The following is a 27645-nucleotide window of genomic DNA, read 5'->3' as shown; positions in this document are numbered from 1 at the left end:
CCTCCCCCACTGTGGAGCATGGGCTCTAGGTGCACAGGCCCCAGCAGTTGTGGCACACGGGCCCAGCTGCTCCGCGGCATGTAGGATCTTCCCAGACCAGGGCCCAAACCTGTGTCCCCTGCATTGGCAGGTGGACTCGCAATCACTGTGCCACCAAGGAAGTCCCGTCATTATTTCTTTAAATTAAATGTAAGGTGGATTCTAATGTATAATCATCTCTATGGTTATAAGGACTTAAGATAAAATAGTAAAAATTAAGGTAAATAGTAAAAATTTTAAAAAAATTATTGAACATAATATATTTACATGGCCCTTTTAAGATTTTTATACAGTACTTTCACATATTTCACGTTGAACTGCAACAAAACCAGTTTAAGTATTATTCTATAGTTTTAAAAGAATTAAATATAACTCTTAGAGTCAGAAATAGTGGGGCCTGACCTAAAATTCATGTGTACTCAAGTGATCTTTTCATCATAACAGACAACAAATAAAGTAGAAATAAGTTTACTGAAAATTTGATCAAATATAGAATGGTTGGTAACTTATAATGTGAAATTTTTCTGGCTAAGAACCACAAGAAACCTCAATGTATACATCTTCCAGGCCATTAAATGGCTGTTCCAGGAGGACAATAAAGGCGTTTAGAAAATGAATTCAACTAATACAGTGATCAAAACTCAGAAAACAATAAAAGAAGGAAGAAAGGCAATGAAAAAATAGAGATAGGAGACTGTCACAGGAATGTGAGACAGCACTGGATAAAGCATTAAAACTAATTAAATCAAATCTTATATGAACAATGTCAATTATACCTCAATTTAAAAAACCTTTACATGAACAAACTGCTACTATGATGTGACTAGTTATGACATGACACTCAGCTACGGAGAATATAATTTATAAGAGCCTGACATACAGGATTCACTTAAATATACACTTGTTAAATAAATGAATTACCAAAACTCCATGATTAGTCCAAGAAGTAAGGAACAAAAAAGTGTCTACCTTGTCAATAATGGACTGCATATGAGATTTGTGAGACTGGTCCCCATAAAGCAAAGAGGACCACTGGTCTGGTGCAATTCGTAAGCCTGCTTCCATAGCAATCTGCACTATCTGGGAGTCATGTTCTCGCCGCAGAGCTTCATACGTTCTAAATTCTTCTTTCAGCTGCATCAAAGAAGAGTCTTCATCACGCTTGGTGACCTAGGAAGACACAAGTAATCTCATGAGTCAGGTAAGAAACAAACTGGGCTTATACTTTATATGACCAAAGAGAGATATGAAAATACTTTGAAGAGAAGAGAGGGAGTCAAGATGGCGGACTAGAAGAATGTGGAATTCGCTTCTTGGTACAAAGAGGGCACCTACCAGGCACCAGTCCCCTGAGGGGACAGGAGGAACCCCAGCAACTGGGCCGGAGGTCGGACCTGAGCTCCTGTGGTGGGAGCACCGAGTCCAAACCGCTGGACTAACAGAGAACCTCAGACCCCAGGGAATATTAATCGGGGTAAAGCCTCCTAGAGGTCCTCATCTAGGCACCAAGACCCGCTCTACCCAACGGCCTGCAAACACCAGTGCTGGAACCCTCAGAAAAAAACAACCCATAAGACAGGAATACAGCCCTAGCCATCAAAAAAAACAAAAAATTGAAACGACAAAAAAATACATTACAAACAAAGGAGCAAGGTAAAAACCTACAAGACCAAATAAATGAAGACGAGATAGGCAACCCCTAAAAAAGAATTCAGAGTAATGACAGTAAAGATGATCCAAAATCTCGGAAATACAATGGAGAAAATACAAGAAATGTTTAACAAGGATCTAGAAGAACTAAAGAGCAAACAAACGATGATGAACAACACAATAACTGAAATTAAAAATACTCTAGAAGGGGCTTCCGTGGTGGCGTGGTGGTTCAGAGTCCGCCTGCCGATGCAGGGGACACGGGTTCGTGCCCTGGTGTGGGAAGATCCCACATGCCGCGGAGCAGCTGGGCCTGTGAGCCATGGCCGCTGAGCCTGCGTGTCCGGAGTCTGTGCTCCGCAACGGGAGAGGCCACAACAGTGAGAGGCCCGTGTACCGCAAAAAAAAACCCCAGAACTCTAGAAGGAATAAGTGGCAGAAAAACGAATACGTGTGCTGGAAGATAAAATGGGGGAAATAACTGCCGAGGACCAGAATAAAGAAAAGAGAATGAAAAGAATTGAGGACAGTCTCAGAGACCTCTGGGACAACATTACACGCACCAAGATTAGAATTATAGAGGTCCCAGAAGGAGAAGAGAAAAAGGAAAGGTCTGAACAAGTATTTGAAGAAATTATAGTCAAAAACTTCCGTAACATGGGAAAGGAAATAGTCAATCAAGTCCAGGAAGGGCAGAGAATCCCATACAGGATAAACCCAAAGAGACACACACAGAGACACACATTAATCAAACTATCAAAAATTAAATACAAAGAAAAAATATTAAAAGCAGCAAGGGAAAAGCAACAAATAACATACAAGGGAATCCCAATAAGGTTAACAGCTGATCTTTCAGCAGAAACTCTGCAAGCCAGAAAGGAGTGGCAGGACATATTTAAAGTGATGAAAGGGAAAAACCCACAACCAAAATTACTCTACCCAGCAAGGGTCTCATTCATATTTGACATAGAAATCAAAAGCTTTACTGACAAAGCAAAAGCTGTGAGAATTCAAAACCACCAATCAGGTTTACAACAAACGCTAAAGGAACTTCTCTAAGCAGGAAACACAAGAGATGACAAAGACCCACAAAAACAAACCCAAATCAATTAAGAAATGGTAGTAGGAACATACATATCGATAATCACCTTCAGTGTAAATGGATTAAAAGCTCCAACCAAAATACACAGATTGGCTGAAAGGATACAAAAACAAGACCCTTATATATGGTGTCTACAAGAAACCCACTTCAGACCTAGGGACACATACAGACTGAAAATGAGGGGATGGAAAAAGATATTCCATGCAAACGAAGATCACAAGAAAGATGGAGTAGCAATACTCATATCAGATAAAATAGACTTTAAAATAAAGACTGTTACAAGAGATAAGGAAGGACACTACATAATGATCAAGGGATCAATCCAAGAAGAACACATAACAATTATAAATATTTATGCACCCAACATAGGAGCACCTCAATGCATAAGGCAAATACTAACAGCCACAAAAGGAGAAATCGACAGTAACACAATAAAAGTGGGGGACTTTAACACCCTACTTACACCAATACACAGATCACCCAGACAGAAAATAAATAAGGAAACAGAAGCTTTAAATGACACAGACCAGATAGACTTAATTGATATTTTTAGGACATTCTACCCGAAAGCGAAAGACTACACTTTTTTCTCAAGTGCACACAGAACGTTTCCAGAATAGATCACATCTTGGGTCACAAATCAAGCCTTGGAAAATTTAAGAAAACTGAAATCATATCAATCATCTTTTCTGACCACAACACTATGAGATTAGAAATCAACTGCAGGAAAAAAACAATAAAAAACACAAACACATGGAGGCTAAACAGTGTGCTGCTAAATAACCAAGAGATCACTGAAGAAATCAAAGAAGAAATAAAAAAAATACCTAGAAACAAGTGACAATGCAAACAATGATCCAAAACCTATGGGACAAAGCAAAAGCAGTTCCAAGAGGGAAGTTCATAGCAATTCAAGCTCACCTCAAGAAACAAGAAAAATCTTCAATAAACAACTTAACCTTACACCTAAAGCAACTAGAAAAAGAAGAACAAACAAAATGCAAAGTTGGTAGAAAGAAGAAATCATAAAGAGCAGAGATAAATGAAATGGAAACGAAGAAAACTAGATCAAAGATCAATAAAACTAAGAGTTGGTTCTTTGAGAAGATAAACAAAACTGATAAACCTTTAGCCAGAATCATCAAGAAAAAAAGGGAGAGGAATTAAATCAATAAAATTAGAAATGAAAAAGGAGAGATTACAACTGACACCACAGAAATACAAAAGATCGTAAGAGATTACTACAAGCAGCTATATGCCAATAACATGGATGACCTGGAAGAAATGGACAAATTCTTGGAAAAGTACAACTTTCCAAGATTGAAACAGGAGGAATTAGAAAATATAAACAGATTAATCACAGATAATGAAACTGTAATTAAAAATTTTCCAACAAACAAAAGTCCAGGACCAGATGGCTTCACAGGTGAATTCTATCAAACATTTAGAGAAGAGTTAACACTTATCCTTCTCAAACTCTTCCAAAAAATTGCAGAGGGAGGAACACTCCTAAACTCACTCTATGAGACCACCATCACCCTGATACCAAAACCAGACAAATATATCACAAAAAAAGAAAATTATAGACCAACATCACTGATAAATATAGACGCAAAAATCCTCAACAAAATACTAGCAAACGGAATCCAACAGCACATTAAAAGAACCATACACCATGATCAAGCGGGATTTATCCTAGGGATGCGAGGATTCTTCAATATACGCAAATCAATCAATGTGATACACCATGTTAACAACTTGAAGAATAAAAACCATATGACCAAATGTATCACACTAATCCAAGATGTTAATGAAAGGGAAAAAACAAACAAACATATGATCACCTCAATAGATGCAGAAAAAGCTTTTGACACAATTCAATACCCATTTATGATAAAAACTCTCCAGAAAGTGAGCACAGAGGGAACCTATTTCAACACAGTAAAGCCCACATATGACAAACCCACAGCAAACATCATTCTCAATGGTGAAAAACTGAAAGCATTTCCTCTAGGATCAGGAACAAGACAAGGATGTCCACTCTCACCACTATTATTCAACATAGTTTTGGAAGTCCTAGCCACGACAATCAGAGAAGGAAAAGAAATAAAAGGAATACAAATTGGAAAAGAAGAAGTAAAACTGTCACTGTTTGCAGATGACATGAGACTATACATAGAGAATCCTAAAGATGCCACCAGAAAACTACTAGAGCTAATCAATGAATTTGGTAAAGTTGCAGTATACAAAATTAATGCACAGAAATCTCTTGCATTCTTATACACTAATGATGAAAAATCTGAACATGAAATTAAGGAAACACTTGCATTTACCATTGCAACAAAAAGAATAAAATACCTAGGAATAAACCTACCTAAGGAGACAAAAGACCAGTATGCAGAAAACTATAAGACACTGATGAAAAAAATTAAAGATGATACCAACAGATGGAGAGATATACCATGTTCTTGGATTGGAAGAATCAATATTGTGAAAATGACTATACTACCCAAAGCAATCTACAGATTCAGTGCAATCCCTATCAAATTACCAATGGCATTTCTTACGGAACTAGAACAAAAAATCTTAAAATTTGTATGGAGACACAAAAGACCGTGAATAGCCAAAGCAGTCTTGAGAGAAAAAAACGGAGCTGGAGGAATCAGACTCCCTGACTTCAGACTATACTACAAAGCTACAGTAATCAAGATAATATGGTACTGGCATAAAAACAGAAATATAGATCAATGGAACAGGATAGAAAGCCCAGAGATAAACCCACACACACATGGTCAACTAATCTATGACAAAGGAGGCAAGGATATACAATGGAGAAAAGACAGCCCCTTCAGTAAGTGGTGCTGGGAAAACTGGACAGCTACATGTAAAAGAATGAAATTAGAACACTCCCTAACACCATACACAAAAATAAACTCAAAATGGATTAGAGACCTAAATGTAAGACTGGACACTATAAAACTCTTAGAGGAAAACATAGGAAGAACACTCTTTGACATAAATCACAGCAAGATCGTTTTTGATCCACCTCCTAGAGTAATGGAAATAAAAACAAAAATAAACAAATGGGACCTAATGAATCTTCAAAGCTTTTGCAAAGGAAACCATAAACAAGACGAAAAGACAACCCTACAAATGGGAGAAAATACTTGCAAATGAATCACCAGACAAAGGATTAATCTCCAGAATATATAAACAGCTCATGCAGCTCAATATCAAAAAAAACAAACAACCCAACTGAAAAATGGGAAGAAGACGTAAACAGACGTTTCTCCAAAGAAGACATGCAGATGGCCAAGAAGCACATGAAAAGCTGCTCAATGTCACTAATTATTAAAGAAATGCAAATCAAAACTACAATGAGGTATCACCTCATACCAGTTAGAATGGGCATCATCAGAAAATCTACAAACAACAAATGCTGGAGAGGGTGTGGAGAAAAGGGACCCCTCTTGCACTGTTGGTGGGAATGTAAATTGATACAGCCACTATGGAGAACAGTATGGAGGTTCCTTAAAACACTAAAAATAGAATTACCATATGACCCAGCAATCCCACTACTGGGCATATACCCTGAGAAAACCATAATTCAAAAAGACCCACACACCCGAATGTTCACTGCAGCACTATTTACAACAGCCAGGTCATGGAAGCAACCTAAATGCCCACTGACAGACGAATGGATAAAGAAGATGTGGTACATATATACAATGGAATATTACTCAGCCATAAAAAGGAACGAAATTGGATCATTTGTAGAGACATGGATGCATCTAGAGACTGTCATACAGAGTCAAGTAAGTGAGAAAGAGAAAAACAAATATCGTATATTAAAGCATATATGTGGAACCTAGAAAATGGTACAGATGAACTGGTCTGCAGAGCAGAAATTGAGACAGAAGGAGAGAAAAAACGTATGGACACCAAGGGGGGAAAGCAGCAAGGGGTGGGGGTGGTGGTGTGATGAATTGGACAATTGGGGTTGACATGTATACACTGATGTGTATAAAATGGCTGACCAATAAGAAAAAAAATTAATTAAAAGAAACAAAGAAAAATAACGGATTTTTGAATGAATAGAAGGATTATATATGGACTGATATGTGTAATACAAAAAATGTTAACTGCAGAATCTAGGTGGTGGGTATATGGGTGTTCTCCATATAATTATTTAAACTTTTATGTATGTTTAAAAATTTTTATAATAAGATGTTGAGAAGAGAGCATTTAGGTGTTTCCTTCCTATAGACTTTGCATTTAAAAAATTAATTCCAAAACACCTGTGTTGCTGCTATTGTGATGTAATCTTTTCTTCTGTATGTCTTCTAACGAGATGCAGCTTGCATAAACGTGAGTGCTATTGGTTTCTGTATTTTAACTTTTGTATCCAGCCACCTTATTGAATTTTTTGCTTATAATAGTTTTTCATCTGATTAATGATCTCCCCAAGTAAGATTACCTTTCTCATTTCTTTCCCATCTATATAAGCTTTATTTTTTTTTCTCTTGTCTAACTGCATTGGGCAGTACCTCCAAGATAATGTTAAATTATGGAACTCATAGAGGACATCTTTGCCTTGCTTTTTAGCTTTACTGTAAATTCTTCTCATGCTTCCCATGCTGCCTTCTGAATATACGTCTGGAGTCTCCTGTGAATGATTTAGGAGACTCAAGTGTTACTGATGAGACACCTGAACACTTCAATGTGAACGTCCATTTCAAGTTGGCACCATCCAAGCCAGGTTCCAGGAATATGCCCACCCCACTCCTTAAAAAAAAAAAAGGGAAAAAATGACTGGACCATCAGGTACAGCTCTGCAAACCAACACGTATGGCATTTAGAGAATGGACTTTGGGGTCTGATAGACATGGGTTCAAATCTCAGCTCTGCCATTTCTTGAGGTATGCGGTGTGAGGGCCACCTCCCCTGCCTGAACTTCAAGTGTCTTTGGGGAATCGAAGGGGACACTGTTGAGTTTAGCATCTAGCACAGTGAGGCTGTTCTCATTCACCAGCATGGGGGAGGGCAGGGCCTGGTACTCTGCATTGCCAACACAAGAAAGTTTGTAAGCTGGTGGGATATCACATGTGCATAGCAAGTAGTCTGAAAAGACATCCATTAAGCTGAGAGCTGTGGTCACTTCTAAGGAGTGGGATAGAAGGGATATATTCCAGTAGGCTGAATATTTGTAAAGGGCAAGTTTTATATCTGTACCTTGAAATACATACAGATGTTTAAAGAAAACCAACTAAGAAACAAAAGTAAATAAAACGGGGGGGGTATGTAAGATGCCAAGGTTGGCAGGAATCCTAGTATGTCTGAGTCCCCTTGACAAGGTCTGTTCATCCAGTGATGAGAAGTGTTCTCCCTCTGAAGGAAGCCCTTGCTGACCCTACACGGAGCAGACCCTGGAGTCAAGATCACCCCACTCCTCCTCTACCCTACTCTCCCACCCTCTTACTTCTTTTTTTGCTTGAGTTAGTCCTGATTTAGTTTAGATATCCACACTCCTTTGAAGCCACTTGTCTCAGTGAAGACATGCCCACTCCCAGACTCAATATGTGAATCTTAATTAATCTAAGCTAGGGGCTTCTAATGTAGTCCACAGACCACCCCTACCAAGGGTCCGTGGATGGAATGCATGGGATTCACAATCTTGCATTGGGAAAAAAGAAAAAAAAAACACTTTTCATTAAACTCCAACTGAAATTTAACATTTCTTTCTATTATGAATGTAAGCAACAAACCACAGTATCATTAGTAGTAACTTGTGACTTTGTCACCAATGGAAATCACAAATATTTTCATATCACAAAAGTTATTACAGGTATCTCAGAACACTGTTTACCTTCATCACTACTTAAAAATTATGGTTGTTATTAGATCAGCTGCTAGATTTTGTTATTTAGTGCACTAATGAAGCAAGTTTATTCCTGTATCACTTAAAAAGTATATTTTTTGATATAGTTGGTTTCTTTTGTAATCCGGTCATTTCATTCTATGCAATTAAATATTCTGGGAAGGGGTCCCTAGGTTTCACCAGACTGCCAAAGGGGCCCATGGCACAGAAAAGGTGAATAAACCTCGGTCTAAGCCAATGCTGGCAATTCCATTATCCGAGTTGGAGACTACTTAGGAAGTGTCATGTGACCTAGTGTGTCACATTCACAATGAAATGCAATGGGACATCTGTTGGAGGGAGAGTGGAGTCCCTCTTGGGAAAGGTTTCTTAAGAGGAGACACAAGGAAGTCAAACTTTCTTCCTCTGCTTCTTAGTGTCTGATCATGTGAGCTGGGAATTTCTTCCACCATTGGGCAGCCATGTGAAGAGCAGCTGATCCACCTGAGATGCAGAAAAGGCTGATGGGAGAGGCCTGGGTTTTTGTGGATGTGGTTGATCTGGTGAATTAGCCAGACAGGAACCTCCCTACTTCTAGACGCCTGTTATCAATCAATAAATTCCTTAAGATTAAAAAAAAAAAAAAATACATGTACCACAATGTTCATTGCAGCACTATTCACAATAGCCAGGACATGGAAGCAACCTAAGTGTCCATCGACAGATGAATGGATAAAAAAGATGTGGCACATAAATACAATGGAATATTACACAGCCATAAAAAGGAACAAAATTGAGTTGTTTGTATTGAGGTGGATGGACCTAGAATCTGTCATACAGTGTGAAGTTAAGTCAGAAAAAGAAAAACAAATACCGTATGCTAACACATACATATGGAATTTAAAAAAGCAGTACTGACGAACCTAGTGGCAGGGCAGGAATAAAGACACAGACATAGAGAACAGATCTGAGGGCACAGTGGGGGAAGGGGAAGCTGGGATGAAGTGAGAGAGTAGCAATGTCATATATACACTACCAAATGTAAAATGGCTAGTGGGAAGCTACTGCATAGCACAAGGAGATCAACTTGATGCTTTGTGATGACCTAGAGGGATGGGATAGGGAGGGTGGGAGGGAGGCTCAAGAGGGAGGGGATATGGGGATATATGTATACAAACAGCTGATTAACTTTGTTGTACAGCAGGAACTAACACAACATTGTAAAGCATTTATACTCCAGTAAAGATGTGAAAAAAAAAAGAAAAGAAGAAAATACTCATACAAGTATTCTGAAAAACACCATGCTGCTTCTTCATATCTATGGATTATTACTCTTGGGCTTGCCTGGTATTGAGATAGCTGGTACTCAATAACTGAAAGAGCTTCAGATGCTGGTGTGATTCTAAAGATGACTAATTTGTACTTGGTTTAATTCTCCCTGCAGTTTTGTAGGTTAGGTCACCACCTGAAAGTGAAAATTCTAAGATGCTGTATGACAATGATGATATTTTTTAGCAATAAAAATAACTAACATTTATTGAGCACATAGTATGTGCCAGTGTGTTAAGTTACCTTATTAACTGTTATAGTGACATATTAACTCATTTAATTCTTTAAACTTGTTGAGGTAGGTGCTAGTGGTATCACCCCTAATAATTCACATTTTAAGTCAAGCTGGATTCAGGCCAAAGGCCTAATGAATCAAAGTAAAACAATTAATTCTAGTCTAGGATCACCTATATCCTAACATATTTTACAACGTTTTTTGCCTTGTTAATCTTTTATTCCCATAAGGACTCAAATTCCTCTATAGAAAATTCCCATTTTTTTTTCCCTCCCATCAAAGAAACAATAGACTATCTTAGTCAGGACTTCCAGGTCATACTGATATATTTTTACTTGTATTCCATTCTTATTATAAGAAGGTCTAACTTAAATTTTGTTAGGTAAGTCCATAGAGAGACCAAACATAAAAAAATCAAGAACTATAGTCACAAAAACTAAATATATTTTGCCCCTATTCAAAGGCAAGTCAAAAGACCAAATGTATATGTATATGTATGAAACACCCTCTCAATATACATTAAATCTCATTAAAATGTAGTACATGCTTTCTATATGATGTACTGTTTCCATGGACTTGGCTCTCAAAACTCTCTTTAACTAAAAACACTCAAAGATTTCCAAGAAATGCAATGTCTGAAGTCCTGGAACTGTACTGTACTAAAATGCCTAGAATTATCCTGCAGCTTGAAAAGGCTTTTCCAATGGAAAAAAAAGAGATGCTAAAAAGACCCAGCTAGAACACAGCTATACGGACACAAACACCTGCAAAGAAAGGAAAATGCTGATTTGAGTTCCATGAAGATGATGAAATGGGTATTGGCAGACACTTAATAGAAACTCTGCAATAGTGAATACAGTTTAGGGTATGGACCTATTGTGATGAGAGAAAATGAATCTTTTCATGATTGAGAGTATAGTACAAACTGCCACCAAAAGAAGAAAGCAGGTGGACAATGAAATAAAGCGACATAATCATGACTCAAGTGAAAAATAATTGGATTTTTACATATTCCAATCTTTTTAAAATTACTATTAATGCTTTTAATTAGGATTGAGAAAGTTTCACTTGGGGTATTCTGGTGTTTTTGAGCCCCTTATTCTTCTTCACAGAGAAAGGCTGGATTTCTTTCCCTTTATTTCTTAAACTTCCTATACTGTATCTATCTGGCGCTGTTAACGGAGAAGTAACACTGGAAGTAGACAGACATTCTGAAATGTATTCCCCATTACACTGTACAGTCAGGTTATTACAACCATTACAACAAATGTGAGTTATTCAGGGACAATCTGGACCAGCTGAGGTTCTGAGAGCTCTAGAGGGACGTATGAAAAACAAGAGGGGTGGGTACAGATGTGGAATCCACACCCCATTTTCAGTATATAATCTGAGTCTAGAAAGAAACAGAATAATATTGGCATTTAGCTAGAACTTAAAAAAAATTTTTTTAAGTTAAATCTATATGCTCTGTTGATTTTGTGAACCATTTTATCCTTCTCAAAAAATAACGAGATTAGAATATAGCAGGATGGCTAATGTGGGAGTTTTTTAGTTTCAGTGTCAGATGAGGGAATGTGGTGACCTCCTTATAGCTTCTATAAATTAACAATTTTTTAGAGACATACTTCCCTGGCCCATGAAGTACTTGCTATGTGTTGTGTCAAAAGCAAGAAGCCCTGACATTAAGAAGTTAGGAAAACAGGGTGAACAATAAGTGATACATAGTGGGCACCAGTGTTTGAAGTAGTGCTGATTCAACTTGGCATACAAAGGACATGTCCAGCATTACTATATATACTAAAACCAAAATGGCAAATGGAGCTCCAGTACTGTATATATGGAATCATATCAGGAGCAAATAGCCAAATAAAATGTACTCCTGCTTCAATGACTCTCTCTCTTTAGACCAATTCTGTTTGCAGTCTTGGTGGAAAACTGCTATGGCTTTTTAGTCTCTTCAAATACAAAAATCTATAAGCCATGATTTAATCTATGTTGTACAATATCTAACATACAAAATTCAATACAAGATTTAACTTTAACAGGACACCATCTATATTCTTTAAAAGAGAAAAGAAAAACTGCTAAAATTTTATGGAAAGATACAGGCAACTTTATTAAACTCAAAGTCTTACTACCTAAGTTTGGGGAAAGGACATTTCCTTTTAAGCTGAAAGTTACCATAGGTTCATACCTTGAAGCAGGAGGCTCTATAAAGGAGCTGGACAACGTGCCCAATGCTAGTTTTAGAGGCTTGAGGAAACCGTGGCTCCAACCTTTGCACCACAAAGAGAACCAATACTTTTCTTGACAAAGCAGAACCATCTTCTAAGGCCAGGAGAACCAGCTTTAGAGCTTCCTCCTGCATTGCTAGGAAAAGTTGAGCAAAACCAAAATTTATCATGTACAGAGATAAGATAAAGCCATTTCTTAGAAGGGAAACATTTAATAATTTCTACAGGTACCACTTCATTAATGGGCAACACAACAACAACCAATATTCAGTTATACTTTTGAACCATTTGGGGGCAATTTTTTATTACATTCCATATAATTTATTTAAGAAAGCAGATAAAAGATTAATACAGTTAGGGAAAACCTCTATCAAAATGAATAAACTTTTGGCAGTAAAAGTTTTAAGTATCCTGAAAAACTGACATGGAATTACCCAAGCCATGACTGTGGGATACCAAGTGGGATATTACTTGATAACAACAGAATATTGCAAAGAACTAGCCTTTGTGCATCACTTATAGTTCCTACACTATAAATACTTTCAGAATTACTAGTATAGTAAATATCAAACTTTAATTATATACCTGGTCCAAGGAACTGGCAGCCTCTAGCTCTGACTGCTGCCCAAAGATTGGAAGAGAGTTGCTGAGGATTCTGGTGCTGGAGAATGAGCTCTGTAACTGTTCGTTCACCTAAAGATCGAGCTGCCCTCATGGCACGAATCCTGCCTTCTTCTTCTACTAGTTGGCAGTGGACCAGAGTCACCAGCTTCCTCTGCATTGGGCGACTCAGAACACTCTGAGTAGTGCTATTCAGACCCACTCCTTTAAAACAGAAAATATAGTTATTTCTAGGTTTCCAATGTAATTTTAGAGTCCAGAAAAACTTCCTCTGATGGGCTGATTGACTTATGGCTATGTGGAATAGTTCTGGGTTCTATCAGAATATTTAAAATAAACAATACAAATTACACAAGTGAAGCCTAGTTTGCATTTTAAAAGTATACAAAAGTTGTTATTGCATGCAAATGTAACACTCATGACATTAAATATATTATTCATTTTAATCATGGAGAAATAAAGAAAAAAAGGCCAGTCAATATTAATAATTAAAAACCCAAATCTTGACGAAGTGAGAGTGTGGCATGGACTTAATATATACTACCAAATGTAAAATAGATAGCTAGTGGGAAGCAGCCGCATAGCATAGGGAGATCAGCGCGGTGCTTTGTGACCATCTAGAGGGGTGGGATAGGGAGGGTGGGAGGGAGACGCAAGAGGGAGGAGATATGGGGATATATATATATGTGTGTATAGCTGATTCACTTTGTTATAAAGCAGAAACTAACACACAATTGTAAAGCAATTATACTCCAATAAAGATGTTAAAAAAACAAAAAAAACACCCAAATCTTGAGGTCCTAACAGGTCTGGTATATTTCCTAGTGGTTAAGCTCACCTTCCTAATAAAAACAAGCCATAATGGCAAGATAGTAATGGCAACTTCCAATTTTATTGTACCCGCAACAGCATACCACACAAAACTGGATAGAAGGCTGACAATTTAGAGTTGTCAAATGATAGAGAGCCCTTCTGAAACCACTAGTGTGTTTATACTTACTTTTGCAACTCATTCAAAAAATGTTTCCAATAAATAGTACATAAACTTTAAACTCACTACTTTATTTGATGTGGTTTGTAATATTATTTAGCACCAGTGGGTTTGGCTTACAATAAATAAATGAATTTCGTTAACATTCACTTATAGCTCACAGTTTTTATGGTAACAAAAGCATCTTTAATGAACACGTGCTCAGCATGGATAATTTCATCTGATTTACCTCTAGCACTGCTGAGTGGTTTCAGGTACAGTGCTAATTCTTCTACACACTTCTTGGCTTCCTCATAATGCTTTGTATCTTCAACCCCACTACACAAAGTAATGGGCTGCTGTTCAGGAACCTAGAGGTAAAAAAAAGGTGTGTTTGAGTGCTCACTAATTAATTATAATCAAATGTTTTATTGAGTATGTTTTATGTACTCCTATTCTAACACTGGTAACATCAAAACTCCCATTAAATTTACTGAATTCTTTCAAAAGATCTTTTATATATATATACACACAAAATTACTGCATTTTAAAATTTTTATTTTGCTTCTGTAACAGCTTTATTGAGATATAACTTGCATATCATGTAATTGACCCATTTAAGGTATATAATTCAATGACTTTAAGTATATTCTCAGTTATACAACCATCACAATTTTAGAACATTTTCATAGCCCCCCCAAAAGAACCCCATAGTCACCCCTGCCATATTTCCTCCCAAACCCCTCCAGCATAGGAAAAAACTAATCTATTTTCTGTCTCTACGGATTTGCCTATTTTGGACATTTCATATAAACAGAATCATATAATAACTTGCAAAGTAGCTGTACCATTTTGCATTCCCACCAGCAATACATGAGAGTCTCTCTTGCTTCCCATCCTCACCAGTATTTTGTGCTGTCAATGTTTTGAATTTTAGCTATTCTAATTTATGTGTAGTGGTAGCTCACTGTTGCTGTTGTTTTCACAATTTTTAAAGATTATATTCTATTTATAGTTACTATAAAATGTTGGCTATATTCCCCTTGTTGTACAATATATCCTTGTAGCTTATTTATTTTATACATAGTAGTTTGTACCTCTGATTGTTGTTTTAATCTGCAATTCTTTAATGACAAACAATGCTGAGCAAGCTTTTATTTGCTCATTTGCCACCTGCATATCTTCTTTGGTGAAGCGTCCAGATCTTTGCCCATTTAAAAACCATGTTCTTTTTATAATTGAGTTGTAAGGGTTCTTAGATGCAAGTTTCTTACAGATATATGATTTACAATTATTTTCTCCCATTCTGTGGGTTGTTCTCTCACTCTCTTGACAGTGTCTTTTGAAGCACTAAGTTTTTTGTTTTGTTTTGGCCGTACCACGTGGCTTGTGGGATCTTAGTTCCCCAACCAGAAATTGAACCCAGGCCCTCAGCAATGAAAGCGCGGAGTCCTAACCAATGGACTGCCAGGAAATTCCCTGAAACACTAAGTTTTCAATTTTGATTTAGTTTGATTTATCTTTTGTTCCTTGTGCTTCTGGTGTCATAGCTAAAAAAGTACTGCCTAGGGACTTCCCTGGTGGTTCAGTGGTTAAGACTCCATGCTCCCAATGTAGGGGTCCCAGGTCCAATCCCTGGCCAGGGAACTAGATCCTACATGCATGCCACAACTAAGGAGCCCATGTGCCACAACTAAGGAGCCTGTGTGACGCAACAAAGGAGCCAGTGAGCTGCAATTAAGGAGCCCTCGAGCTGCAACTAAAGAAACCTGTTTGCTGCAACTAAGACCTGGCACAACCAAATAAATAAATAAACAAAAAAACCACTGCCTACTCCAAGGTCACAAAGATTTATGCAAATATTTTGTTTTACGAGTTCTGCAGTTTTAGCTCTTACTTTTAGCCTTTGATCTATTTTGATTTAATTTCTGTATATGGTGTGAAGTAGTGGTCCAAATTCATTCTTTTGCATTTGGATATCCAGTTTGCTCAGCGCCATTAGTTGGAAAGACTGTCCTTTCCCCATTGAATGGTTTTGGCAATCTTGTAAAAAGTCATTTGACCATATATATGGGTTTATTTCTGGACTCTCTATTCTATTCCATTGATCTAAATGCCAATCTTTATGCCAGCACCACACTATCTTGATCACTAGAGTTTTGCAGTTTCAAAATCAGGAAGTGTGATTCCTTCAAATTTGTTCTGCTTTTAAGACTGTTTTGGCTATTTAGGGTCCCCTGTGAGTCCATATAAATTTTAGGATGGGTTTTTCTATTTCTTCAAAAAACATCATTGGGATTTTGAAAAAGCTTACATTGAATCTGCTGATTGCTTTGGGTAGTACTGTCATCTTAGTAATATTAAGTCTGTGAACAGGTGATCTCTTTCCATTTATTTATGTCTTCTTTAATTTCTTTAAGCAATGTTTTATTTTCAATGTACAAGTCTTTCACCTCCTTCGCTAAATTTATTCCTAAGTCTTTTATTCTTTTTGATGCTACTGTAAGTGAAATTATTTTCTTAATTTCCTTTTGGATTGTTCATTGTTAGTGTACAGAAATGAAACCGATTTTTGCATGTTAACTTTGTATCCTGCAACTTTGCTTAATTCATTTATTACTTCTAACAGTTTTTTAATGGAGATCTGTGGGGTTAAAATAATGGCTATTATGGATTAAAATGTCCTATCCTCAAATTCCATAAACATTAGTTGTTACAGTTAAGACATGACAAGGTCTTACTCATTTTGTAGAAAAAGAATTAGTTCATCCTTAGACAACTTTATGAGAAAAAGTAAGTCTTGGTTATTTGTTATTAAAATATTATATTACTAAAATTGTTATCCCCAATAAGTCTATTTTAAAAACATTTCCGAAATGTCATAATGGAATTTTCAAAACAAAAAGAGAAATGATTATGAAATGAAAAATTAAGTACAGGAAGAGAAGAAAAACAATCAAATGCAATTTCCCTCTGACAAATATTAATATTTTGTAGTATTGGCGACATCATCAAGATAGATTTGTAAATAAAGTAAGTTTTCCTTTTTTTTTGGCTGCACCATGTGCATGCAGGATCCTAGTTTACCAACCAAGGACTGAACTACTCCCCCCGCAGTAGAAGCACAGAGTCCCAACCACGGGACCGGCAGGGAAGTCCCAGTGAGTTTTCCTTTTGAATAAGCTGTTCTAAAACTGTTCTCTTTATCTCCTACATACATAATATCAACCTTCCCTACTTTTTATCAACTTATAGGAAGACTAATCTAGCAAATATTAGTGGTATTAATATAAATATTAATGTCCAAAGTTCCAGTATATTTATTTGGAAAATGATTTATGGTAAACATATGATACTTTAGACTCACACTATGCAAATTAACAGTGAGGGGTTGTTTAAGTGAATCATACCTAGCTCTGAAAAGCCTGCTTCCCTTGGCTTTGTGAAACCTTCTGAAGATACTATTTATCTCTACCTTGAGAATGCTGACACAAAACTTTCAGAGTACTACCTTCAGAATTACTAGAGTAACTTTTATATTTAGATACTTAGAGGTATTTGCTTGTACTCTAGACAAATGGTTCCCAAAGGCTGTGTTCTATAGTTTTCGTCACTTTCTCGATCTTTCATTTCAGTTAGCGTCTACTAAGTAAAACAGTCTGAAGCAGCTTCACTTTTCCTATTAAGTAAAATGCAATTATTTTGTGAATAATATTTTCTTCACTATTAAGAAGTTCTTGTGACTTACCTCTTAGGTTTCTCTAATGATCTGATAGCTAAGGCTGTTGAGAAAGTCTGACCACCAGACTGAACGAATGTTACTGTACAGTGACTGAGAAACACTGCACCACCATAACAAATCTCCTTAACCTACTGAAATAAAGGATCTGCACAGTACTGAACAAAATTTTATCTATTTAAATAGAAGACAGGAGGAGCTTCAAGATGGCGGAAGAGTAAGACGTGGAGATCACCTTCCTCCCCACAAATACATCGGAAATACATCTACATGTGGAACAGCTCCTACAAAACACCTACTGAACAATGGCAGAAGAATTCAGACCTCTCAAAAGGCAATAAACTCCCCACGTACCTGGGTAGGGCAAAAGAAAAAACAGAGACAAAAGAATAGGGACGGGACCTGCATCAGTGGGAGGGAGCCGTGAAGGAGGAAAGGTTTCCACACACTAGAAAGGCCCTTCACGGGCAGAGACTGCGGGAGGCGGAGTGGGGAAGCTTCGGAGCCACGGAGGAGAGCACAGCAACAGGGGTGCGGCGGGCAAAGGAGAGATTCCTGCACAGAAAATCAGTGCCAACCAGCACTCACCAGCCCAAGAGGCTTGTCTGCTCACCCGCGGGATGGGCGGGGGCTGGGAGCTGAGGCTCCGGCTTCGGAGGGCGGATCCCAGGGAGAGGACTGGGGTTGGCTGCGTGAACACAGCCTGAAGGGGGCTAGGGCACCACAGCTAGCCAGGAGTGTGTCTGGGAAAAGGTCTGGAGCTGCTGAAGAGGCAAGAGACGTTTTCTTGCCTCTTTGTTTCCTGGTGCGCGAGGAGAGGGGATTAAGAGTGCTGCCTAAACGAGCTCCAGAGATGGGCGCAAGCCACGGCTATCAGCGCGGACCCCAGAGATGAGCGTGAGACGCTAAGCTTGTGTGCAAGCACAGGTCACTACCCACACCTCCCCTCCCTGGAGCCTGTGCAGCCGGTCACTGCCAGGGACAACTCCCCCCGGAGAACACATGGTGCGCCTCCGGATAGTGAAACATCACGCCAGCCTCTGTCACCGCAGGCTCACCCAGCATTCCGTAACCCTGCCCCTGCAGTGAGCCAGAGCCCCCTAATCAGCTGCTACTTTAACCCCCTCCTGTCTGGGCGGGGATCAGATGCCCTCAGGCGACCTACACGCAGAGGCGGGGCCACATTCAAAGCTGAATCCCAGGAGCTGTGAGAACAAGAAGAGAAAGGGAAATCTCTCCCAGCAGCCTCAGGAGCAGCGGATTAAATCTCCACAATCAACTTGATGTACCCTGCATCTGTGGAATACCTGAATGAACAACGAATCATACCAACTTGAGGCGCTGGACTTTGGGAGCAACGATATATATATATTTTTCCCTTTTCCTCTTTTTGTGACTGTATGTGTATGCTACTGTGTGTGATTCTGTCTGTATAACTTTGCTTTTACCATTTGTCCTAGGGTTCCGTCTCTCCATTTATTTATTTTTTTTAAGATGTTGGGGGTAGGAGTTTATTAATTTATTTATTTTTGCTGTTTGGGTCTTCGTTTCTGTGCGAGGGGTTTCTCTAGTTGTGGCAAGCGGGGGTCACTCTTCATCATGGTGCGCGGGCCTCTCACTATCGTGGCCTCTCTTTCTGCGGAGCACAGGCTCCAGACGTGCAGGCTCAGTAGTTGTGGCTCATGGGCCAAGTTGCTCCGCGGCATGTGGGATCCTCCCAGACCAGGGCTCGAACCCGTGTACCCTGCATTAGCAGGCAGATTCTCAACCACTGTGCCACCAGGGAAGCCCCATTTTTTTTTTTTTTTAAGTATAATTTTTAGTGCTTGTTATCATTGGTGGATTTGTTTTGGGTTTGGTTGCTCTCTTTTTTTTTTCTATTACTTAAAAATTTCTATTTTTAATAATTATTTTCTATTTTAATAACTTTATTTTCCTCCCTCTATCCCTCCCTTCCTCCCTCCCTCCCTTTCTTTCTCCCTTTTACTCTGACCCATGTGGATGACAGGGTCCTGGTGCTCCGGCCGGGCATCAGGCCTGTACCTCTGAGATGGGAGAGCTGAGTTCAGGACATTGGTCCACCAGAGACCTCCCAGCTCCATGTAATATCAAATGGCAAAAATCTCCCAGAGATCTCCAACTCAACGCCAAGACCCAGCTCCACTCAATGACCAGCAAGCTACAGTGCTGAACACCCTATGCCAAACAACTAGCAAGACAGGAACACAACCCCACCCATCAGCAAAGAGGCTGCCTAAAATCATAATAAGGTCACAGACACCCCAAAACACACCATCAGACGCAGACCTGACCACCAGAAAGACAAAATCCAGCCGCATCCACCAGAACACAGGCACTAGTCCCCTCCACCAGGAAGCCTGCACAACCCACTGAACGAATCATAGCCACTGGGGGCAGACACCAAAAACAACGGGAACTACAAACATGCAGCCTGCGAAAAGGAGACCCCAAACACAGTAAGTGAAGCAAAAGGAGAAGACAGAGAAACACACAGCAGATGAAGGAGCAAGGTAAAAACCGACCAGACCAAACAAATGAAGAGGAAATAGGCAGTCTACCTGAAAAAGAATTCAGAGTAATGACAGTAAAGATGATCCAAAATCTTGGAAATAGAATGGAGAAAATACAAGAAACATTTAACAAGAACCTAGAAGAACTAAGGAGCAAACAAACAATGATGAACACCACAATAAATGAAATTAAAAATTCTCTGGAAGGAATCAATAGAATAACTGAGGCAGAAGAACAGATAACTAACTTGGAAGAGAAAATAGTGGAAATAACTACTGCAGAACAGAATAAAGAAAAAAGAATGAAAATGATTGAGAACAGTCTCAGAGACATCTGGGACAACATTAAAGGCACCAACATTCGAATTCTAGGGGTCCCAGAAGAAGAAGAGAAAAAGAAAAGGACTGAAAAAATATTTGAAGAGATTACCGTTGAAAACTTCCCTAATATGGGAAAGGAAATAGTTAATCAAGTCCAGGAGGCACAGAGAGTCCCATACAGGATAAATCCAAGGAGAGACAGGCCAAGACACACATTAATCAAACTACCAAAAATTAAACACAAAGAAAAAATATTAAAAGCAGGAAGGGAAAAACAACAAATAACATACAATGGAATCCCAATAAAGTTAGCTAATACTTCAGCAGAAACTCTGCAAGCCAGAGGGACTGGCAGGACATATTTAAAGTGATGAAAGAGAAAAATCTACAACCAAGATTACTCTACCCAGCAAGGTCCTCGTTCAGATTTGACAGAGAAATTAAAACCTTTACAGACAAGCAAAAGCTAAGAGAGTTCAGCACCACCAAACCAGCTTTACAACAAATGCTAAAGGAACTTCTCTAGGCACGAAACACAAGAAAAGGAAAAGACCCACGAAAACAAACCCAAAACAATTAAGAAAATGGTAATAGGAACACACATATTGATAATTACCTTCAATGTAAATGGATTAAATGCTCCAACCAAAAGACACAGACTGGCTGAATGGATACATAAACAAGACCCATATATATGCTGTCTACAAGAGACCCACTTCAGACCTAGGGACACATACAGACTGAAAGTGAGGGGACGGAAAAAGATATTCCATGCAAATGGAAATCAAAAGAAAGCTGGGGCTTCCCTGGTGGCGCAGTGGTTGAGAGTCTGCCTGCAGATGCAGGGGACATGGGTTCATGCCCCGGTCCGGGAAGATCCCACATGCCGCGGAGCGGCTGGGCCCGTGAGCCATGGCCGCTGAGCCTGTGCATCCGGAGCCTGTGCTCTGCAACGCGAGAGGTCACAAAAGTGAGAGGCCCACGTACCACAAAAAACAAACAAAAAAAAGCTGGAGTAGTAATTCTCATATCAGACAAAATAGACTTTAAAACAAAGACTATTACAAGAGACAAAGAAGAACACTACATAATGATCAAGGGATCGATCCAAGAAGAAGATAGAACAACTGTAAATATTTATGCACCCAACACAGGAGCACCTCAATACATAAGGCAAATACTAACAGCCATAAATGGGGAAATGGACAGTAACACAATCATAGTAGGGGACTTTACCACTCCTGTTTCACCGATGGACACATCATCCAAAATGAAAATAAATAAGGAAACACAAGTTTTAAATGAGACATTAAACAAGATGGACTTAATTGATATTTACAGGACATTCCATCCAAAAACAACAGAATACACTTTCTTCTCAAGCGCTCATGGAACATTCTCCAGGATAGATCATATCTTGGGTCACAAACCAAGCCTTGGTAAATTTAACAAAACTGAAATCGTATCAAGTATCTTTTCTGACCACAACGCTATGAGACTAGATATCAATTACAGGAAAAAAAATCTGTAAAAAAATACAAACACATGGAGGCTAAACAGTACACTACCTAACAACCAAGAGATCACTGAAGAAATCAAAGAGGAAACAAAAAAATACCTAGAAACAAATGACAATGAAAACACGATGACCCAAAACCTGTGAGAGGCAGCAAAAGCAGCTCTAAGAGGGAAGTTTATAGCAATACAATCCTGCCTTAAGAAACAACTCAAATAAACAACCTAACCTTACACCTAAAGCAATTAGAGAAAGAAGAACAAAAAACCCCCAAAGTTAGCAAAAGGAAAGAAATCATAAAGATCAGATCAGCAATAAATGAAAAAGGAATGAAGGAAACAAGAGCAAACATCAATAAAACTAAAAGCTCATTCTCTGAGAAGATAAACAAAATTGATAAACCATTAGCCAGACTTACCAAGAAAAAAATGGAGAACACTCAAATCAATAGAATTAGAAATGAAAAAGGAGAAGTAACAACTGACACTGAAGAAATACAAAGGATCATGAGAGATTACTACAAGCAACTATATGTCAATAAAATGGATAACCTGGAAGAAATGGACAAATTGTTAGAAAAGCATAACCTCCTGAGACTGAACCAGGAAGAAATAGAAAATATAAACAGACCAATCACAAGCACTGAAATTGAAACTGCGATTAAAAATCTTCCAACAAACAAAAGCCCAGGACCAGATGGCTTCATAGGTGAATTCTATCAAACATTTAGAGATGAGCTAACACCTATCCTTCTCAAACTCTTCCAAAGTATAGCAGAGGGAGGAACACTCCCAAACTCATTCTAAGAGGCCACCATCACTCTGATACCAAAACAAGACAAATATGTCAAAAAGAAAGAAAACTACAGGCCAATATCACGGATGAACATAGATGCAAAAATCCTCAACAAAATAGTAGTAAGCAGAATCCAATAGCACATTAAAAGGATCATATACCATGATCAAGTGGGGTTTATCCCAGGAATGCAAGGATTCTTCAATATATGCAAATCAATCAATGCGATACACCATATTAACAAACTGAATAAGAACCATATGACCATCTCAATTGATGCAGAAAAAACTATTGATAAAATTCAACACCCATTTATGAAAAAACCCTCCAGAAAGTAGGCATAGAGGGAACTTACCTAAACATAATAAAGGCCACATATGACAAACCCACAGCCAACATCGTCCTCAATGGTGAAAATCTGAAACCATTTCCACTGAGATCAGGAACAAGACAAGGTTGCCCACTCTCACCACTATTAATCAACATAGTTTTGGAAGTTTTAGCCACAGCAATCAGAGAAGAAAAGGAAATGAAAGGAATCCAAATCGGAAAAGAAGAAGTAAAACTGTCACTGTGTGCAGATAACATGATACTTTACATAGAGAATCCTAAAGATGCCACCAGAAAACTACTAGAGCTAATCAATGAATTTGGTAAAGTAGCAGGATACAAAATTAATGCACAGAAATCTCTTGCATTCCTATACACTAATGATGAAAAATCTGAAAGTGAAATTAAGGAAACTCCCATTTACCACTGCAACAAAAAGAATCAAATACCTAAGAATAAACCTACCTAGGGAGACAAAAGACCTGTATGCAGAAAACTATAAGACACTGATGAAAGAAATTAAAGATGATACCAATAGATGGAGAGATATTCCATGTTCTTGGATTGGAAGAATCAATATTGTGAAAATGACTATACTACCCAAAGCAATCTACAGATTCAACGCAATTCCTATCAAACTACTACTGGCATTTTTCACAGAGCTAGAACAAAAAATTTCACAATTTGTATGGAAAAACAAAAGACCCTGAATAGCCAAAGCAATCTTGAGAACAAAAAACTGAGCTGGAGGAATCAGGCTCCCTGCCTTCAGACAATACTACAAAGCTACAGTAATCAAGACAGTATGGTACTGGAATAAAAACAGAAATACAGATCAGTGGAACAGGACAGAAAGCCCAGAGATAAACTCATGCACATATGTTCACCTTATTTTTGATAAAGGAGAAAAGAATATACAATGGAGAAAAGACTGCCTCTTCAGTAAGTGGTGCTGGGAAAACTGGACAGCTACATGTGAAAGAATGAACACTCCCTAACACCATACACAAAAATAAACTCAAAATGGATTAAAGACCTAAATGTAAGGCCAGACACTATAAAACTCTTAAAGGAAAACAAAGGCAGAACACTTTATAACATAAATCACAGCAAGATCCTTTTTGACCCACCTCCTAGAAAAATGGAAATAAAAACAAAAATAAACAAATGGGACCTAATGAAACTTCAAAGCTTTTGTACAGCAAAGGAAACCATAAACAAGACGAAAAAACAACCCTCAGAATGGGAGAAGATATTTGCAAATGAAGCAACTGACAAAGGATTAATCTCCAAAACTTACAAGCAGCTCACGAAGCTCAACATCAAAAAGTCAAACAACCCAATCCAAAAATGGGCAGAAGACCTAAACAGACATTTCTCCAAAGAAGATATACAGATTGCCAACAAACACATGAAAGAATGCTCAACATCATTAATCATTAGAGAAATGCAAATCAAAACTACCATTGAGATATCATCTCACACCAGTCAGAATGGCCATGATCAAAAAATCTACAAACAGTAAATGCTGGAGAGGGTGTGGAGAAAAGGGAATCCTCTTGCACTGCTGGTGGGAATGTAAATTGATACAGCCACTACAGAGAACAGTATGGAAGTTCCTTAAAAAACTAAAAATAGAACTACCATACAACCTAGCAATTCCACTACTGGGCATATACCCTGAGAAAACCATAATTCAAAAAGATACATGTACCACAATGTTCATTGCAGCGTTATTTACAATAGCCAGGACATGGAACCAACCTAAGTGTCCTTCGAAAGATGAATGGATAAAGAAGATGTGGCACATATATACAATGGAATATTACTCAGCCATAAAAAGAAACGAAACTGAGTTATTTGTAGTGAGGTGGATGGCCCTAGAGTCTGTCATACACAGTGAAGTAAGTTCGAAAGAGAAAAACAAATGCCGTATGCACATATATATGGAATGTAAGAAAATTTGTTTAAAAAAATTGTCATGAAGAACCTAGGGCAGGACAGGAATAAAGACGGAGACCTACTACAGAATGAACTTGAGGGGGGACAGGGAAGGGTAAACTGGGACAAAGTGAGAGAGTGGCATGGACATATATACACTACCAAATGTAAAACCAATAGCTAGCGGGAAGCAGCCGCATAGCACAGGGAGATCAGCTCAGTGCTTTGTGACCACCTGGGGGGGCGGATAGGGAGGGTGGGAGGGAGGGAGATGCAAGAGGGACGAGATATGTTGATATATGTATATGTATAGCTGATTCACTTTGTTAGAAAGCAGAAACTAACACACCACTGTAAAGCAATTATACTCCAATAAAGATGTTAAACAAAAACAGAATGCAATATTACCAGATCTTAACAAGTTTCCCTCGGGAGGAAAAAACACACAGACAGAAATTTAAAAGGATAACAAATTACTCAACTTACCTGAGCACCCACTAGCTGCAGCAATGCTGAGTTTACTGGGAGGAGTTCAATGTCTGTATTGATAGTGGTCTGGTCAAATGGGCAAGCCTTGCGGTGGAGTTTGTTCAGGCACATCTTGCAGACAGTATGGCCACAACCCAAACTGATGGGCTTTCGAATTGTTTCGTCGAAAGTCTGAGTGCAAATTGGGCAGGAGAGGAAATCCGTCCACTGTGGAGCTTGTACAGGCATTGTTTCTGGAGTTACAATTCACTCACACACACAAAATCTAAAGCAAAGATTCCACTGGAATCAAAATCTTTGAAAAAAGTTTATCTTTTCTTTTTTTTAAATATCTTCTGTAAATACAGTCAGCACATAGTGTGAAATATTACCTGAAAAACAAAGAAAAAAAAATGAGCATCTTCCTTTTCAATTAAACTGTACATTCTCACCTTACTACCTATAAGATTTTATACCACATTTATATCAACATAGTCCACCTCTCTGCATTTTTACAAAGTGAGAGCCATAATAAAACATCTAGTCTTATCCCCTTATTTTAGAGATGGGGAGTAGACCCCAAAAAGAGGAGATAACTTGCTGAGGGTGACAAGTTAGTAATAAAGTTAGATCCAAGATGTAAGTCTCTCAAGTTTATCTAAGTCTATGATTGTTTTATATTTTAAAATTAGCCTTTTTAAGATAGCTAATAATATTCTGATCTGAACATGTTAATATGTTCAGCTGTGAAAATTTATCAAGCTTTACACTTAGGCGTATGCATTTCGGTGTATGTTACACCCTAATAAAGAGTCTTAAAAAAACTGGCCTAAAATAAAATCTACCTTAATACTTTATCATCAAATTTAGTGTGGGTAATGAGATAAAAAGAAACCGTGGGGTTCTTTTTAAGGTTTATTTATTTATTTTATTATTATTTTTTTTGCAGTACGTAGGCCTCTCACTGTTGTAGCCTCTCCCGTCGCAGAGCACAGGCTCCAGACGCGCAGGTTCAACGGCCATGGCTCACGGGCCCGGCTGCTCAGCATGTGAGATCTTTCCGGAACGGGGCACGAACCCACGTCCCCTGCATCGGCAGGCGGACTCTCAGCCACTGCGCCACCAGGGAAGCCCTAAGGTTTATTTTTAAGAGTTTTATTTACTGGTAAAGATCTTTTAAGCCTCTGTTACAGCTTATACTTGTTGCTACAGTATGTTGTTTTAGAACACAGTGAAAAGTATTTACTTCAAAAGATTTTTTAAATTCCCAAATTTAAGAATGGTAAGTCAATACAGTTAACCAGAACACATATACAGTCAAATTTCACTGTCTACCCTCTCCTTTTGGTAGGGGATAAAAACCAAATCACAAAACTTATCACCTTCATCTAACAGAAATTTTCTTTACATACAAAACCTAATCTGAAGTTTCTAGCACACATCTTAAACAATACCTGCAGTACTTACTCTAACTAGCTTCTAAAAATGAGAACTGGTGTACAGAATAAAGTAACATAGTGTTACTAGTTCTTAACAATTTGATTATGCTCAGCAGAGACTGCTTACAAAGATGGAAACAAAAATGTCACTTAAGCTGTAATTATTAGAAAAGTAAATTATCTACACATTTTACTCTTCGAGCATTACATTTAATTAATGTTTTACTGAAGTAACTCAACCTTAAATGCAAGCCCATTATTGAGAGAACAATTTCTATTAGGTATGCTAAAAATTTTATCCATTCATTCAACAAATATTTACTAAGCACTACTACTACTGTGTGCCAGACTCTGAATTGTTAGGGAAATAGTGAAACAGCATACTCATAGTATCTGCCTTCTGAGTAACCTCAGCTTTGTCTGGGTTTCTGCGAAGTGTGCTATCAGATAAATGGACAGTGGAAAAAAATTTAAGAACCTAAACAGTTACCAAGTTAATTTCACATTTAGGATCTAAAATTAAAGTTA

The 27645-nt window shown here is 38.2% G+C and overlaps 1 protein-coding gene across 4 annotated transcripts in view; it reads right to left on the bottom strand.

Moving 5' to 3' along the window:
• RC3H1 (ring finger and CCCH-type domains 1) overlaps window positions 1–27645 on the bottom strand; it is a 95193-nt gene that overhangs the window by 37505 nt on the left and 30043 nt on the right. For all 4 annotated transcript variants that reach the window (XM_022565239.3, XM_089910890.1, XM_089910875.1 and 1 more), the window contains exons 2-6: window positions 25697–26070; window positions 14288–14408; window positions 13032–13271; window positions 12407–12582; window positions 1009–1209 (exon numbers count right to left, since the gene is read on the bottom strand). In XM_022565239.3, coding sequence (XP_022420947.1) covers window positions 1009–1209; window positions 12407–12582; window positions 13032–13271; window positions 14288–14408; window positions 25697–25927 — 969 coding nt within the window. In that variant the 5' untranslated portion in view covers window positions 25928–26070. The remainder of the gene's footprint in view (window positions 1–1008; window positions 1210–12406; window positions 12583–13031; window positions 13272–14287; window positions 14409–25696; window positions 26071–27645) is intronic.

This window comes from Delphinapterus leucas, chromosome 1, assembly GCF_059928025.1.
Source record: "Delphinapterus leucas isolate spDelLeu-1000000601 "Yukka" chromosome 1, BTC_Dleu_Yukka2, whole genome shotgun sequence".
In the NCBI taxonomy this organism is placed as follows: domain Eukaryota; kingdom Metazoa; phylum Chordata; class Mammalia; order Artiodactyla; family Monodontidae; genus Delphinapterus; species Delphinapterus leucas.
Note: the sequence above shows the minus strand (reverse complement) of the source record. Positions and strands in the feature narration are given on the sequence as shown.